Below are 19,037 nucleotides of genomic sequence, written 5' to 3'. Positions count from 1 at the left end.
GGACCCTTAAATTTCCTTCCAAATAAATGCAGCAGGGGAGCAGCCAGGAGAAGACTTTACTGTACGTCTATACATATACAAAAATTTAGCAATTCTCGTTTTTACAGGCAAATTACAATCAAACTTTTTAAAATTAGTTTTGAATATTCATACAGCCCGTTCTGAAAGCCCATTGGTGCTTGGATTATACGGTGTTCCTGAACAATAATACCATTTTTCTGAATTTCTGAGTCTCCCTAGACATAAAACAAATTGCATTATCAGATACAATTGTGTCAGGGATACCATCAATAATAATTAAATATTGAATGTTATCAATGGGTCCACAATAATCCACATGTAAACGGGATCAAAGTCTATCTACTGACGGCCAAGATAAAGGTGAAATGGCATTATGTTTGAGATTTGTCATACACAATGCACAGTTAGAGGTGATTTGTTCTAAAGCATGGTCCATGTTAGGCCAATATACAAAAACCTTGCTTCCACTTTTATGGCAACAATACCCTTGTGACCCTCATGAAGCATTTCCATAACACCGTTTCTCAACATCTCAGGAACCAAAATACGATTTCTAAACAGTAATAAATTTTAATGCAAAGAAAGATCATTTCTCAAGTTATAGAAAGGTAACATATTTTCCATTACATTTTCCTTAGGGAACCCATTCCTTACACATTCTCTTACTCTGGATAAAACAGAATCCCTTTCTATACATTCCTTTACCATTGTAAAATCAAAAGAACTCATCTAAAATATTAATCAAATTTACACATTCTCCTGGTACATGAAAATCAGCTTCATCTTTACATAATGGTAGTCTACTAAGAGTATCTTTAATGTGCTCAATTTTAAAATAAAAACCGGACAGAAATAAAGCCCACCTTGAATACGAGCATTAGGGTTGAATAGATGAGTCAAGGGTTTATGGTCTGTCCTGATAACGAACTTACTACCCAAAAGGAAATCGGAAAACTTCTTGACTCCAAAAATAATTGATAATGCCTCTCTATCATTGTGAGAATAATTACATTCAGCATTAGATAGTTTTCTACTTTTAAAGGAAATGGTAGAAATTTTACCCTTATATTCTTATTTAAGAACAGCTCCCACTCCTACAGGGGTAGCATCAACTTCTAAAATCATTGTAGCATTGAAGTTGAAATTATCCAAAATATCAGCTCTCCCCATAGTTTCCTTAATATTCTGAAAAAGCCTCATCATGAACTGCTAACCAGTGAAATTCTATATGCTTTTGGGTTAAATTATATAAAGGACAGAAAATAGAGCTGAACTTAGGTACAAACCTATTGTAATAAGTGCAGAGCCCCGAAATGGATTTTAAAGACTGAACAGACTGAGGAACTGGAGCTTCCAAAATGACCTCTATTTTCTTTGGGACAGGTTTAATTCCATCACAAGTTAAAATATATCCTAAATACGGTACTTCTCTAGAACCAACAATACATTTTTTTTATTCAACTTAATATTTCTCTGTTGCAAAATTGGCAAAACATTACATAAACTCTTGTCGTGTTCCTGCTTGGTGGCTCCGGCAATCAATATGTCATCTAAAAATACCCAAACACCCTCGATATTTGCCAATAATTCAGATATAAACCTCTGAAATATACCTGGTGCTGATGACAACCCAAAAGGCAATCTATGAAACTTATACAAACCAAAATGAGTATTCATAATCAAATATTGATGAGTATTTTCACTCACAGATACCCATAAATATGCATTCTTCAAATCCAATTTTGAAATATACTGACAAGAACCTAAATTTGCCAAAATGTCATCCAATCTTGATAATGGAAAAGTGTTAATACTGGTTTGGGAATTGAGATACTGGAAATCAAAACAAATCCTTATTTCACCATTAGGTTTCATTACAGGAACAATGGGACTGGCCCAATCTCCAGCATGCTCAACCTTCCTCACTATATTTTTACTTTCCCGTTCTTTCAAACTATTATCAATTTTACATTTATAATGATAAGGAACAGATCTAACTTTAAAACAATTGGGCGCAGCATTTCCTTTTAACATTATTTGACATTCATAATTGGTAATGGGTGATCCTTCTACCACCTTAAACTCATTGAACGTTTTTACACAATCAGGCTTAGGACTAGATACACTGCTTGGGGTAATAAGAGGACCTTTAAATTTATCATCACACACATTATCAATTTGTACCCACTGGTATTTCAATTTCTTTATCAAAGACCTGCTTGCTAAGTTCAAATCATTATCTACAACATAATTTTTTTGTTCCTTGACAACTTGGCCTTTAAGAAAACCTCACAATTTATTTCACCATACACTTGCATTTCAACCTTATCATAATTTTCTAAGCGTTTCCTTGTTGGTAATGGGGTTAGTTTCAATTTATTAGCATCATGCTGTGAAATAGTGGATGCACCACTGCCAGTGTCTAATTCAAATTCTAGGGGGAACACATTTAACATTCAAACTTCTCTATATGGTTTCTCATAATCATCAACAGAATCGATAGAATTCACGTTAACACCAAAAAGTTATGATAAATCATAAGAGCTATGGAAATTTTCATCAAAAGAAACAGGCTTACTAGTAGCCTTGTCTACATCATGCACTGTGTTAACATTCCTAGATTTATTTCTAGACTTTTTATCGGGACATAATGTACTAACATGGCCTTCGTTGCCACAGGAATAACAATTAGCATTCTTAAATTTACACTTCTTAACTAAATGGTTATCACGTCCACAACGTGTACATTTACCTTGAACTTTAGAATAGACACTTTTATTCCCTATTTAGAATCTGCACTAGAATTAGGCCTAGGCCCAGTTACCTTATGCCTCACCTTGTTAACAGTACCTGTAAGCCTATTATCTGTAAAAGAACTTGAAGTATGACTATACTCTGTAACATAAGCTGTTTCTAAATTGGTAACCTTGGCAAGTAATTCACGAGAGGATGTTGATTTAAATTCGAAAGGATCCGCTTATAAAACCTTAAAATAAACCTCATTATCAATACCAACCAATAACTGTTCCTTCAACCTTCGGTCAAAATCACTATTAAATTCACACTGTTGAGCTAACATTTTTAGTACCGCATAATATTCCTTCAATGACTCTCTACTTTTCTTCTTTCGCTGTAAGAAATCATACAAGGTTCTATGATACCTAGGTTTAGTTATGAAATGAAACTTTAGTTTATTTACTAGGTCATCAAAGGGAACTGCAGACAGCAAATTCGGTGCTGTTAACTTACAGATTGTGGAAAATGTTTCTACTCCAACTGAAGAAAGCAACAAAGCCCTTTTTGCTGTCGCTCCTGTTACTTCATTTACCTCATAATTCATGGAGAATAAATCTAGCCAACGAGATAATTCTAACTTATCAGGGTTAAACTCGGGAATTGTGGGTCTCCTTGTGGCTGCCATCCTTCCTGAAGGTGTATGGAACTTCGGTAGTCCCCCACAAATACAGCTGAACTGGACTAACTCGATTACTAAGTGTCTGGACGTTGGCCAGGCCTAAACTGCTATACTAGGCTAGATACGGTAGTGGCCGGCTGTGTTGGTACACTAACTCTTTTTCACTAATACATACCTCCTCATTATTTATTCTTGTCACCACTGCAGCATCCTCGTCTATCAATACTTAGGATCCAAGAAGACAGGTTGGAAATTCACTTGCTTTATTGTGCTGTCTCAATTATAAGTATGCAGCTCCCTGCTGCTACTAGCGTCACAGTTCGTGGATGGCGGGAGACAGACCACAGAAGGTTCAACACAGTGGAATCAGATCAACACAGTAGAATGAAAGTAGTGTTTCTCAATACATTACAGTCAGTTTCATCAAAATCTGTCGGGGGACAGGGAAAGGACCCGATAACTCTTTAGTGGTAGTATCTCATTGGGTGGCTCGTGCCCTGGCCAACCTACTACCTCTAAAAATTATCAATAGATAGGGAGAACAGGTAGGAAAGTAGAGCAATACTTATGGAATGCTGTAGAGTTTTATGCTGCTGCTGAGAAGATACTGGTATGGAAGCCTTAGGCTTGAAAACATTGCAGAAGGGTAGATGAAGTTTAGGTGAAGCTGGGATGATAACTTCAGATTCAAAGAAGTCACAGAAGGGGTCGCTTCAAGATGGGACAGCAACGGTTTTCTCCCAGAATTTGATGATGGTGTTGTTATGATTCGTATCTATAACTCACGATTTCATGTAGCACTTTTATAGATCATAACAATATTCTTAGAAGTTAGTGCTAGTTTACTAGGTTCAGTTTAAAGTTTATAATTTAAAAGGGAAAATAGATAATCACTTTTTAACCACTTTTAACCACTTTTAATTACAATATATATATTCTACACGTATGTACAGAAATATAAAGAAATAATGATAAATAAATTCATAACTTTCTTTTAAATAAATCCACTGGTGTTTCGAAACAAAATGAACAATAAAATCTTACCAAATACAAATAAACACTTTTAAATCCAAGTAATAAATCCAAGAACCGTTAATCACCAATCCAGGAAGCACACTGGACAAAGCAAACTTTATTGTCGAAGTAAACAATATTTGGTCATCCATGGACCATGGAACAAACAAACAATACTTAAATCACAACTAATTAGTCACACCATCTAGTGACTGAAAACAACCATACATTTTTAAGGATACTCACTCCATCTAGTGACTGATAAGAAAACTAAATAAAAATATTTAATAAATATACAACGGGAATCATAACATATCCCCCCACAAAAAGTCGTCATCACCATCAAGATGACTGAAAAGACTATTTTAATATTCTCTATCATGTAGGATTCCGTGATAACATGTCTGCACATACATTGTCTTTTCCTTTTATATGGTGTATTTGAAGATCATATTCTTGTAGCATCAGCCACCATCTCATGAGTCGATGATTTTTCGTTCTCATTCTCTGTAAAAACGTTAGAGGCTGATGGTCCGTGTAGACATTGATAGTAAATGGAGAACAATGGAGATAAGCTGCAAACTTCTCCAATGCAACCAATAACCCAAAAGCTTCTTTTTCAACAGTTGCATAGGGTCGTTGGCGAGGTTTGAGCTTCTGAGAAGCATACATTACTGGATGCAAGATTCCATCTGTCCCTTCCTGTAGCAGTACAGCTCCCGTTCCCAAGTCGCTGGCATCAACCTCAATTGAAAAGGGTTTCTTAAAATTTGGTGCCTGCCAAACTGGACAAGATGCCAGGATGCGTTTTGAGTATTCAAAGGCAGCCTTGCAATCGTCAGTCCAATTAAATTTCTTTTTACTGCTTGTAAGAGAAGTGAGAGGAGCGACCACATCTGAGAAATTTTCGCAAAAACGTCGATAGTATCCAATCATTCCCAGGAATCGTTGAACTTCTCTTCTAGAGGTGGGAGGCTGTATGGCAATGATATCCTTCACCTTGGCATCTACTGGTGCCACTTCATTGCTTCCCACAACGTATCCAAGGTATTGTATCTTGGCATGTCCAAAGTCACTTTTCTTCAGGTTTATTGTCAAACCTGCCTTCCTCAGACGCAGCAATACTTCTTTCAAGCCCTTCATGTGGTCCGACCAAGACTTTGATCAATCAAATCATCCACTCTAGGCAGTGGGTATGCATTTGTGACAGTGAGTTTATTAACCTGTCTATAATCGGTGCAGAGTCGAAACGATCCATCGGGTTTTCGTACTAATAAACACGGTGAAGACCAAGGACTGTCACAGCTTTCGGCCAAGTCGTTATCCAGTAGAAACTGAGTTTCTTTTCTCAATATAGCTCTCTTGTATGGGGATACTCGATAAGGTGCTTGCTTGCATGGGGTTGTTCCCTCTTTCAAAATGATAGTATATTCCAAAAGATTAGTTTGTGTTGGTACATCTCCACACAGATCTCTGAAAGACTTCAGCAAACGTTCCACATCCATAGCCTTGTGAGAACCTAAATGCATTAATTTTGCGGAGATATTAATCAAAATTTCAGAATTGGAGAGGTGAGAATCATTACCTATTTGAAAATCATTCTCTGGAACAATAACCGAATCATTCTTAACGTTTACAGCTGCAAGCACTGTCGACTTCACTTTAGTCCTCTCTGACACAAAAGGCTTAAGTCTATTCACATGAACAAGATGCCTATCTTTCCTCTTACCAGTAGTTTCAATTTCATATACATTATTGCCCCGTCTCTCTACTACAGTATAGGGTCCTTCAAAACGACATTCTAAAGACTTCTTAGTGGGATTAAGCATTAAAATTTGATCACCTGGTTTAAATTCTCTTATTACAGTTTTAACATCAAACCTTTTCTTCATACTATTTTGGGCTTTAAACAGATTCTGATGTGCAAATACTCGAGCCTCATCTAATTGCTTTTTAAGAGTAACAGCATATTGATGTAAGTCTTTACCTGATTCATGGTTTTCCAGCCAGACATCATATAAAACCTTTAAGGGTCCTCTAATACTCCTACCATAAAGTAGTTCAGAAGGCGAATATCCCAAACTGTCTTGCTGAGTATTTCTTATGGCGAACAACACAAACGGTAGTCCCTCATCCCACTCCTTCTGATGTTCATGGCAGTATTTAGTCAGAGCCTCCTTAAGCGTCTGGTGAAATCGCTCTAGCGCCCCCTGGCTTTGCGGATGATAAGCTGTAGATATTGAATGGTGAACACCCATAGCCAACATAACATCCTGAAAAAGCTTTGATGTAAAATTGGTACCACGGTCGGTTTGAACAACTTTAGGTATGCCATATTGAGTAAAAACCTTGATAAGGTGTGGAATAAGATTCTTAGTAGTTATATTCCGTAGAGGAATAGCATCTGGATATCTAATACTAGAACACATTATAGTCAACATGTATTGGTGCTGTCTTTTTGTTTTTGGTAGAGGTCCAACGCAGTCAATAATAACTTTTTCAAAAGGAACATTACAGACTACTTGAGGCACCAAAGGAACTGGTTTAGGTGCTTGGTTTGGCTTACCTACTTTTTGACAGGTTACGCAACAATTGCAGAATACCTTCACATCACGAAAAAGGCTAGGCCAATAAAAATATTGCAATATACTATATGCTGTCTTCTTAATCCCAAGATGAGTAGTAGAGACTTCATGGGCCACCTTCATCACATGATTTTTCAGAGATGCTGGAACCACCAACTGTTGTTTAACTTCCCAAGAGGCAGTTGCTGCTGCAGTACTTCCTCTATATTTCCTCATTAGCACTCCAGCTTTCAAGTAGTAACATGTAGATTCTGCCATACTCTCCTTCTCTGTCAATGCATTCTTAAACAAAGGCTGTAAAGAGACATCGTTAATTTGTTCATGTTTCAAATCTGTGACATTAATTTTATATACATCATTGCATGATGATGTCAATACATTTCCAACTTTTCCATTACAACCTTTCCTACTCGTAGTATCAAAACTATTCTCCCTAACCACAGTAGGAATATCAGGTTGAACACTTTCATTAAACAAACTATAGAGAGAGTAGTCAAAATCTGTCCCTAAATCTAAACGTACTCCATCTCTCACCTTGTCATCCTCAACTGCAGACCTAGCACCACATTCAACAGCATTGAACTGGTCATCAATACTAGGTACCGATTCGGTCAAAACAATACCACGCAGGCCTCTGCTGCGTTCAACTACACAAGATGGGAACAACTCAGGTTCCACATCCTCCAACTGCTGAACAGGGCTGACTTCCAAAGGATTATCACATACCACTGGGTCCGGCACCACAAGATTACCTGCAACATCATTTCCAACAAGAACATCTACGCCAGGAATCGGAAGAGACTCTACAATACCCACAATGATATTACCCTTGAATATGCCACAATCCAAATGCACTCTAGCCCGAGGCAAAGTAGTCAAACCACCTATGCTCCTAACTATTACTTTATCATTGGTAAGACAGTCCTCTAACCCAGGTACTGCCCCTCTTACAACTAAACTCTGTGATGAACCGGTGTCCCGCATTAGCTTTACAACAACACCCTCACTATGTTCATCACCAGTAACCAAAACTCCGTCAAAGCAGAATGGTTTGAAACCATCAACACCACCAGCTGACTCAGCATTTATATCGCAACAAGAGAAATTAGATTCCTCTGCTTTACTCTTTCTTTCATTCTTCCTAGAATGTTTGGGACATCTAGCTTTCACATGACCGACCTCACCACACGAATAACAAGTTACACTTGAACTAGCACCAGAGCCAAGAGATTTAACAGATAATCTATAAGGACTTGTTGGTGGTGAGTTTTGAGGTGACTTACCTGGTGTCTTCCTGGATTGGTTACCTGAATAGCGAGGTCTTAATAACCTAAAATTTTCAGCAAGTACAGTTGCTCTTTGAAGAGTAGTTACTTCTTTCTCAAATAAATACCTCTGCGTATCAATGGGTATACCTCTTATAAATTGTTCTACTAATATTAGTTCTCTATATTCATCCATGCTCGAAACACCAGCCGACTTTAACCACTTATCATGCATACGCACAATATTATGGGAATATTCAACATACGACTGGTTGTCAAATTTACGATATTTACGGAACTTTAAGCGGTAATATTCCGGGGTGAGTTCGTACACACGCAAGATAGATTCTTTAATAAAATCATAATCTTTACCTTCTTCTAATGTTAAAGCAAGAAAGGCAGACCGACCTTTACCCTTTAAAGCAGGTTGAATAAGAATTGGCCATATTACCTTAGGTAACTCTAAACTATCTGCCAACTTCTCAAATAAAGCAAAAAATTCATCAGGCGAGTTTTCGTCAAAGGAAGGAATCATCTTTGAATACTTAATTACATTAGTGTTACTATCTTCTAACCGAGCTACACCACCAGTTTCGCGTTCAATTTTAAGTTGTTCTAACTTAAACTTATATTCACGCTCTTCACGTTCTAACCGCTCTTTCCGGTCTCGTTCTTCACGTTCTGACCTCTCTATTCTATCTTTCTCTCTTTCTCTCTCAGCATATTGCAACTCTTAACCTCTTTACCTCTAACACTGAACTTGTTTCATCACAAAGATCAAACGCTTCTTCAGTTAATATATCATTATCAACCAATTTACTTATAACAAAATGCTTGACTTGTGATTTACGCCAAGTTTTCTTGACATCACGAACAAATTCATATTCACGCGCAATAGATAACCAGTCCTCTTTACGTATCGTATGCGAACGCAAATAGCCAATAGAGGGTTGACTAACAAATGCACTCAAATCAAAAGGCTCCATAACTACAATAATTTTTACTATTCAAAACTAAATTTAAATATTAAACTTTACACTTCACTTAAAGTTTTTTGGTCGCAAAAAATCAATCATACAGAGCAGCCATCAATAGTCAACTAAAATGAGAACACGTTTCACAAAACTTCGCTCGTTTAATATATTTAAAAAATACGCATATGTTCGACAATAGAGGCGATTAGGAAAATTTCTGTACATACACGACGTGTAGAATATCCTGGCCAGGTCACCATTTGTTATGATTCGTATCTATAACTCACGATTTCATGTAGCACTTTTATAGATCATAACAATATTCTTAGAAGTTAGTGCTAGTTTACTAGGTTCAGTTTAAAGTTTATAATTTAAAAGGGAAAATAGATAATCACTTTTTAACCACTTTTAATTACAATATATATATTCTACACGTATGTACAGAAATATAAAGAAATAATGATAAATAAATTCATAACTTTCTTTTAAATAAATCCACTGGTGTTTCGAAACAAAATGAACAATAAAATCTTACCAAATACAAATAAACACTTTTAAATCCAAGTAATAAATCCAAGAACCGTTAATCACCAATCCAGGAAGCACACTGGACAAAGCAAACTTTATTGTCGAAGTAAACAATATTTGGTCATCCATGGACCATGGAACAAACAAACAATACTTAAATCACAACTAATTAGTCACACCATCTAGTGACTGAAAACAACCATACATTTTTAAGGATACTCACTCCATCTAGTGACTGATAAGAAAACTAAATAAAAATATTTAATAAATATACAACGGGAATCATAACAGTGTAAAAGGAAGAACAGGCTAAGAGCATTGTTAACTATTTCTTGTCACAAACAGGGAGGACTAGATGCTTCGATTCTTCTCTTCGATTCGACTCTGACAAAATTTTAGAGATAGATGTTTCTTGTCTGACGGGGAGTTCAATACTTTGCTCTGTCTGATTTTTGGTTTCCTTATCATGTTCTCATTACGTCGGGATATGGTTTCTATCTCATTTGGACATTGTTCATACCTCTTTTGGACAGTCTTCTGAAAGCTCGTATACCCATGTATAGGCAGAGCTCTTTACGATAGGCAATCATTATTTCCATGTAAGGAGTTTTGATATTCTGTATCCTGATTGGTTTCCTTAAAAATGCCCACTCCGGTCACACCATAGAAGCTTCTAGACCAAATTTATGATGCAATCTGGACATAATGTTGCACCCAAACAAAAAACATGGCATGAGACGACCCGTGATGACATTTTCCATAAAAGAATTTTTCTTGAGGCTTGGTTTGTCTCCAAAATTCTGACAACAGTAATTACTTTGATGGCTTACTTTGATGGCTGCTTTTCAGGTCCCATACAGCAGGGGAACCCGACTCTCTACAGGACCTCCACTGTCCTTTTACCTTGTTTGTTCAGAGTATTTAACGGTTCATATCTCGTATTGTTCATTTACTGTTAAATCATCACTGTTGTATGACTGTTGAAATATGAAAGTCTTCAGTTTTCTCTTGGAAGCCTTAATGTCTTCAATCATTCGGAAGTTTCATGGAAGCTTTTTATATAGTCTCGGGGCCGCATATTTAAAGGCTCTGGAGCCTAAAGTAGACATGTATCTAGGTTCCAACAGTTTGAAGCCATCTGTAACTATTCTCGTGTCGACACGATTTGTTGACTGCGCAATATGTAGCAATTCTCTTAAGTATTTTGGACGACTGCTTCTGATAATTTGGCGGGTTATTGTACATGTTTTAAATTTGATTCTCGTTTTAATCGGCAGCCAGTGTAAATCAATTAGTATAGGGGGTGATCCTTTCTCTAGGTGGGACACCTTTTATCAGTCTTGGTCCTCTGTTTATTATGCTTTGTAATTTCTTAAGTTGCACTTTAGTAAATTGTAGTAGATAGAGTGGCAGTAGTCAATCCTGGTAAAAACACAGTTTATCACAAGTTTCTTTACAGAATTTTCATCCAGGTACTTTTCTATAAATGCAATATTTCCAAGATGATAACTAGCAGTTTTTATTACATTATTTATTTGGACATTTAGGGACAGGTTACAGTCAAGAAATACACCTAGATCTTGAACTTTACTAAATATCGGCACTGAGTCATTATTTATGTTCATTTAAATATTGCCCAAGTTTCTCACGCTGTTTCTCTTACCCAGCACCATGAATTAAGTTTTGCTCTCATTTAATTTTAGTTTTTTAAATGTCATCCATTCTCTTACGCTATCAAGGATTCGGTTTAGAGTTTTAGTAGTGTCATCTATATCACTTATGGAGAAGTAAAATTGTGTGTCATCCGGAAATAGTTTGAACTTCACGCCATGCCTTTGTAGTATTTTCGAATAGACCAATAGTATAGATGCAGAATAAGATTGGGCCAAGTACACTCCCCTGGGGTGCCTCTCTGTTTAAGGGTTCATATGATGAATAAGAATTTCCAATTTGTACACAGTAATTTCTACCAACTAAGTAGTCTTTTAGGTATTCGAAGACTTGATCTTCAACGCCGATGGACCGTAGATCATTTAGTAGCAGTTCATGCACCACCGTAACAAAAGCAGCACTAAGATCGAGCAGTATTAAGATACCACATTTATTTTCATCCATCATTTCCAGCATATCATTTACAACAGAGTAGATGGCTGTCTCCGTAGAGTATAGTTTTCTGTAAGCAGATTGGTTGTCAGGCAAAGCTTCTATTATTTCCAAGTGACTGACTAATTGTTCAGGAATTACGTATTCAAGAACTTTTGAAACAAAGGATAGATTCGAAATAGGTCTATATGACTTTAATTCCTGGTAGTCCAGTGCATTTTTTCAGAACCTGTGTGACTACAGCCATTTCTCAGATTTAGGAAACTTACATTCATCAATGCTTGCATTTGCTATTCTCATTATTATTTCGGCTAGACTAGAAAAGCCTCTCTCTCCAATTACTTCAGATATTGGCATAGAATCGATCGCACAGTTTGTTTTCTTTGCTCTCTTGATAATTCTGGTGATGTCATCTGGTGTTATGCTGTTAAATCGTATTAATTCTGCCTGTGTGCCTAGTGTATCATTAATCTGATGTTGAGTATTTACAAATGATTACCTGGTTATATTTTCAATTTTGTTTTTAAAGAATACTAGAAAATTATTTGCTAGTTCATGGTCACTGTATACATCAGGTAGCTTCTTTTCTTTTACATTTCCCGTTATACCATTTAGGAGGATCTTTCTCTTATAGTATTTACTTTTTATCCTTCTTTGTAGGTAGTTATATTGACATGCAGCAGTTTTGTATTCTACCCCAAGTACTTTCAGTTTTTAACCTATTCCACTTTCTTTCTTTGTGTCTTTTTTCCTTCTTTTTCACCAAGGTCTCTCCATCAAACCAAGGAGATAGGTCTTTTACAGTTGCAGTCTATTCCATCGGTGGGCACATGGTATCATATTCACTTTTACTCACTTTATTAAAAGTGGTCGTAAGACAGTTAACCCAATGTTGGTCACCATGATTACAGGGAATGTTGATAGCATCATTTATTTTCTTTGTAACTTCTTCCATAAATACGGTAGAAGAAAAATTTGATTTGTGTCTACAGTTTATTTTCTTTACTAACGCATGTTTCTGTAGAGGTAGACTAAACGTAATAAGTTTGTGTACTTGGAAGATAGTACATTTCTCTTCACCTTTTATATCAGATACAATATTATTCATGTCATCACTTAAAACTAAGTCCAACGTCTGCTCAGTTAAAGTAGTTGTACAGTCGACTTTATTCACTAGTCGATATGATTCTAGTAACTCACTAAATGCCAAAGCATCAGGATTTGATGCGTCATCCATCCAAAAAAGTCTCCACAGATAACTAATTCATTTTTCTCCATGATAATCATCTCAATGACAGCACCAAATTCTTCAAAAAAGATATTAGTGTTTGTTCTAGAGGGTTCGTAGATTGTCACAAAGGATATTTTCCTGTTTTTGGGCGTAAAGTTTATTTCTATATATTCAAAGCTTGTTGCACTAATTCTTTTCAACATTTTTAGATTTGAGTAACTTTATGAATAAAGAGTCTGACACCCCCACCAGACCTACCTTCTCTCGGTATGTGAAAGGTGTGTGTGGCGGGCGTCATTTCAGTGACCTTTGCCTTGTCCAAGTTATTTAGCCATGTTTCAGATAATGCTAGTATATCTAAATATTTCTCGTTTATCAATTCTCGAATTTGAATAATCTTATTACCTACAGATTGTATATTTGCATAGTCACAGTTTATGACATCCTTAGTAACCATGATCAGTATTTTCTGCCAGTCTTTGCAATTTCAAGTCATAAGCTTTGCAGTCTCAAGAATTTACTATGTGGTCACTTGGTTTGTTTAACTTTGTGCAATTTATACACTTTGATACTTGGGAATTACACCCCTTGGTGGAATGTTTTCCTGAACATTTCCCGCAGACATAATCATCATTCTTAGATTTGCAATCTTTTTCAAGATGTCCATAACTCTGACAGTGGTAGCAGGTGATCACATGTTACTTATCACGTATATTATAAATACCACATCGTAATGAAACTTTGTCCCCATTATCATGAATAGCCCTCCGAACTTCAGGATCACAGTTCATCACATAGTGGGTGGTTCCAACCCCCCCCCCCCCAGGCAGTTTTCTTCTAGACTACACATATCTTCTCTTCTCTTTTTTGGATTTGGTCCAGGCAGCGATTTCTTTGAATCAAAGAATTTACTACATCATCTTCATCATTGTACACATTGCTAATCATTATTTTTGGTTTTAGTTCTTTGATTTTTCTCGTTTCAATGTCAAGGTGATGACATCTTTGACACCAAACACAAACTGAATTTCTTCTCGCTGCATACACTCTTGGAAAAGAGATACAGTTTTTCTGTTTTAATAATATGTTCTATCAATATTATTGTATTTACCCATGTCATGACCACGCTAGTTTTCCTATGGGTAACCAACCCATGGGCACCGGTTATTTCTCAGGATCCTATTCATGGTCTTAGCTGATTGCTAAAATATAATGAGTTTGATGATGGTGTCATCTTGTGTGGCTGATACATGGTTTCTAATGATATTTTTAATTTCTTTTTCATCGTAGTCATACTTCTTATGCATAAAACCTTTATAGTCTAAGTTTATGCTGGCTGATTTTGTAGGTATAGGCAGGTCTTCTTCATACCATTTATTGAGTATCTTCTTAATTTCACATCTGACGACTGTATTTGGATATCCATTGTTACTGAGGACCTAGGTCACACGATCAATCTCGTGGGTGGCCCTCCATTATGAGCAATGTGATAAGGCCTTCTTATCATATGCCTTTACTGTGGTTGCTTTATACCTGGCCAAGCACTCGCTCTTGCCCTTTAGGCAAAGGCTAAGATTATTGGTTTGACATAAATGTAGGTGTTAGATCCATGATTATCGGTTATTACCAGGACATCAAGGAATGGGAGACGTCCTGGAGGCTTTGTTCAAGGGTCAAACATAGAGAGCTGCATTCCTCAAACATACTTTGGAGTTCCTCAATACAAGGGACATAAATGTCTGGTTTGTTGATCCTTAAGGAAACCTGCTTTTCAACTATGCCCTTATAAAATTTTGCAAAAAGAGCTCTGTGGGGGACACCATGGCGATGCCATCCTTTTGGTTGCATGTGGCCCTGGTTCCTGGTGAAAGGGGCCCATTTGGTATAGATCTCAAAGAGCATAAGGAAAGCAGCTTCCGTAGACATGAAAAGTGATAGTGAAATCTGAAGTTAGTACATCTAAGTCACACATACCTGGAATCTACAGCAATTTTCACCTTATTCGAACAATTCAAACTTAAGGGGACCATCCGCCATGGTATTTTGATATAATAACTTTTAGAAATCGAAAATCGTTTTATTGTTTCTATGCATGCAGAAACATATCGTCCATGCTAACCAGAGGTATAAGCCAGTCATTTTTACAAATAATGAAGATATAGCAGTCTTTTAATGAGGATGTCATCTTTACTGCGTCATCTGCATGACCGAGTTTGACAGAATTATCTTTGCGTGTTTATTCTTTTTCATTTATATAGCGATTTTTTCACTTATATTTCGAAATCTCGTACACCTGGCAGATATGGAAGGCATTGGTAGGGGGTAGGTGAACGCAACTATGATCTACGAGAAGAACACCCAGAGTTTCCAAAGACATATAGAAGTTACATTGCATGTGTGTTTGTTTAGTTGCAGTTCGTATATACATTGTAAACACGATGTATATACGAACATCCTCGTGAACTTTATAGCAAGGTCAATGTTACCTAAAGTCAAAGAAAGAACAAAAAGTAAGCAGACAGCAACAAACAAAGAACCAAAAAGAGAGGGAAACATGAAATACAGTACAAAACTGGAACATACCAACTAAAATTCTGGTAACAATGAGAGGCCTCTGGCAACTCATGACACCCTTACACCAAGTGTATTAGTAAACATAGTGTTTAAATACCTCATTTAGGGAGCCTTCATGTAGGAATAAACAATATAAGTACAAAGTAGGGTCATAATAATAATGTTATCTTGATTTTTTTAAGAAAAGAGCAAAAATTTATAGCAAATCTTTGTGAACTCATAACTCAAAAACATACTTATTCACACTAAGGTAAATTTTTCTCACTCATTTATTGTTCGATTTTTTTAGAGAAAGATATAATTGAAAAGAGGAATAAGAATCCCACAACTTTGTGTACTAGAATTTTTATTTTCCTTTTTCTCTTTTTTCATGATTATGCTACGTCTAGAAAAAGAAAATTAAGAAAAAAATTAATTAAAAAAAGAAAAAGTAAAATCTAAAATCTGTCACACACAATTATTCGATTTATAAAGAAGTTTTGATGGTATGATTTTCAATACAATTGCTGTCATATTAGTTGAGAAAAATGTACCTAAAATATTTATAAAAATCATGATTTTTGCTAATAAATCAAAAATATTTTGATCAAATGACTTGAAATTTCTATATGATGAAGGTATTGTATATGTCTAAAACATATATATAAATTGAGTATTTTGAATCATTAAAAAAAAAATGGCGGACATGGCGGACGGTCCCCTTAACTTCCATCCAAGTAACCAAATAAATTCTGATGATCAAGGGCTTAACAATCAATGGATATAAATGTTTTGCTTATTGTCATGCTCATTTGTCAATAAATAGTCTTTTAAAGTAAATTGTATAAAAGCTTTCTTTTATTTGTCAATAGATAATCTTATGAAGTAATTTGTGTATTAAGTTTCAGCAGTTTCTTCCATTTTCTGGCGCATTTGTTTTGTTTGATGTATGTTTTCTGATGTCTAAATCTATTTTCATATGCAGAGAAGATTACGAGCTAGCTGAAAATAAACGAACTGAGGAGGAAAAAGAAGACCTTTATGTTGAATTGAAGTCAGGTGCTGAGTCTGGATGGGACTATTCAACTCGTTGGATTGTAAATAATGGAAGTAATAGAGGTCAGGATATCATCTTATTTTTTTTCCAAAAATACACTACGCTGCTTTTCAAAATTAAGCTACACTGTTCTTCAGAAAATTATTATTGTTTTTCTAATTTGTGTATGTTAGTGATGAATTTATTTTGTTAAGTATGAAAATCCTGTTATTTATGATAAAGTTTACTGTACCTTTGGATAATTTAGATTATAAAGAATTATATTCCTTTCCAGGTTCTCTTGAACACTTAAAGGTTACTTCAATAGCTCCAGTAGACCTGAACAGCCTTCTTTGCTTAAACGCCAAAATTCTTAGTGAATTCTATCAAAAGGTGGGAAATTATACCAAGGAAACATATTACAATGAACTGGCAATGCTGAAGAATACTACTATGGCAGAGATTTTTTGGGACAACAAAGCTGGAATATGGTATGACTTCGACATAAAGACTCGTCAAAAAAGAAAGTAAGTGAAGTTTCCTTCAGGTATTCTATTTTCCTTTTTATGAGGCATGCAGAATATCGTTGCAATGTTTATAGATATTAAATAGGGTATGGTGTATATGAAAGTTTATACAAAAAACAGTTTTAAATGTAATCATGAAAATTAAGTGTGCTTTAGGACTTTATTTCACATGCAAATTGAGTAGAAATGGGTGCTCTTTCATGGCGATTCAGTGAATGTATGTGGGAAACATCTGTGACTAATTACACAATGCTAATTTTTTACGGAGTGCAATTTTGATATTTTTTAACTTTCTTGTATTGACATTTTACATCTACCCAAGGAAAAAAGATAGGAAGAAACTGGAGATTGCATTAGAAAGCTAAAGATTATATGTATTGTTAGAAGGAAATTGAGCAATTGTTGTTAAATTACAAACAAGGACGTCCTAGCAGCGGCAACTATTATTCATGAGCCTAAAAAATTGATCGACTCAAACATCTGAGGGAAAGGTCTGTTTCCCCAAAAGGTAGTTAAAGAAGTCATGGATAGGGCGATTCAAGAGAACCATAGCCTTATGCAGAAATGGCGTCCTTTCCTGTCGCGACAGCCGCAATTGCTACTATTACCCAGACAGTGTACATGGTTCCCCAGCAGTACGTGACCCAGTCCCCGCCATTCAATCCCGTCTAAAAATGGACCACTTCAACTTTTCACCCTACCGGAGCTCAAGGAAAAAATGCAAGTGGAAAGGGAAAGTCTGGAAGAGGTGGCCAATCTAGGGCCCGAGAAAATAAAGGCAAGTTGCATAAAGGAGCAGGTCCTTCAAAACAACAATGAGACAATGAGGAGCTTCCAGTAAGGGGAAGACTCTATCACTTCAAGGATTAATGGAAATTCGATCCATAGGCACACAGCATAGTCTCAAAAAGACTAGGCTGGAAATGGAGACAGCAACCACCACAGTTCAAGAGGTTCTTCCAACCCACTACCCTATTCTTGGAGCAGTATGTGCAGGATCTTCTATGGAGGGGAGTTATTCATTGCACAAAATCCATGAACTTTCAAGGATGACTATTCTGTGTCCCAAAGAAAAATTCAAACACTCTTTGAACTATTCTGGACTTGACCCCACTAAACAAATTCATTCAGAGCGACAAGTTCCAGATGCTAACTATCTCACAAATATGGACCCTACTACTCCACTGGCTTACATCGTCTCCATAGATCTTACCGACGCTTATTGGCATCGTCCAATAGGTCAGCACTTCTCCTCCTACCTTGGTTTTCTACTGGCAAGAAAGGCCTACGTATTCAAAGTATGCCCTTCGTACTCAACATAGCTCCAAGGATTTTCACGAAACTAGTCGAGACCATTGTTCAATAACATGGGAACAAATGTTTTCAAGTGATGGTATACCTCGATGACTGGTTAGTCTGAGCTGCAACGAAGTTGTAATGTCTTCTAACAGCTCTGGAAGTTATGAAATTTATACAATCCCTGGGCTTCCAAATCAACATCGAGAAGTCCAGGCTATCTTCACCTCAAGAATTCCAGTGGCTAGGCCAGCACTGGAACCTGAAATCACATATCCTCTCTCTACCTCAGGGCAGGAGGAAGGAAATAGCAACTTCAATCAGGTTTTTACTTCAGTCGAAGACAATCACCAGACGTCATCAAGAAAGAATCTTGGGCTCGCTACAATTTGCAGCGGTTATAAATCCAATCTTAAAAGTAAGGCTCAAGGATGTCAACAGAGTCTGGAGTAGAAAGGTATCAAATGCTCGGAGAGGTCTTCGCCAGAA

At 36.4% G+C, this 19,037-nt stretch overlaps 2 protein-coding genes across 3 annotated transcripts in view; one reads left to right on the top strand and one right to left on the bottom strand.

Annotated features, from left to right (window-relative positions):
- Window positions 1-19,037, bottom strand: part of LOC137646998 (speedy protein 1-B-like) — a 920,935-nt gene that overhangs the window by 185,337 nt on the left and 716,561 nt on the right. The gene's annotated exons all lie outside the window — the stretch shown is intronic.
- LOC137646997 (trehalase-like) overlaps window positions 1-19,037 on the top strand; it is a 328,032-nt gene that overhangs the window by 206,252 nt on the left and 102,743 nt on the right. The window contains exons 8-9 of the mRNA XM_068380088.1: window positions 16,675-16,808; window positions 17,021-17,252. Of these exons, the coding sequence (XP_068236189.1) occupies window positions 16,675-16,808; window positions 17,021-17,252 (366 nt within the window). The remainder of the gene's footprint in view (window positions 1-16,674; window positions 16,809-17,020; window positions 17,253-19,037) is intronic.

This window comes from Palaemon carinicauda, chromosome 9, assembly GCF_036898095.1.
Source record: "Palaemon carinicauda isolate YSFRI2023 chromosome 9, ASM3689809v2, whole genome shotgun sequence".
Lineage (NCBI taxonomy): Eukaryota > Metazoa > Arthropoda > Malacostraca > Decapoda > Palaemonidae > Palaemon > Palaemon carinicauda.
This window is presented reverse-complemented; position numbering and strand designations above follow the sequence as displayed.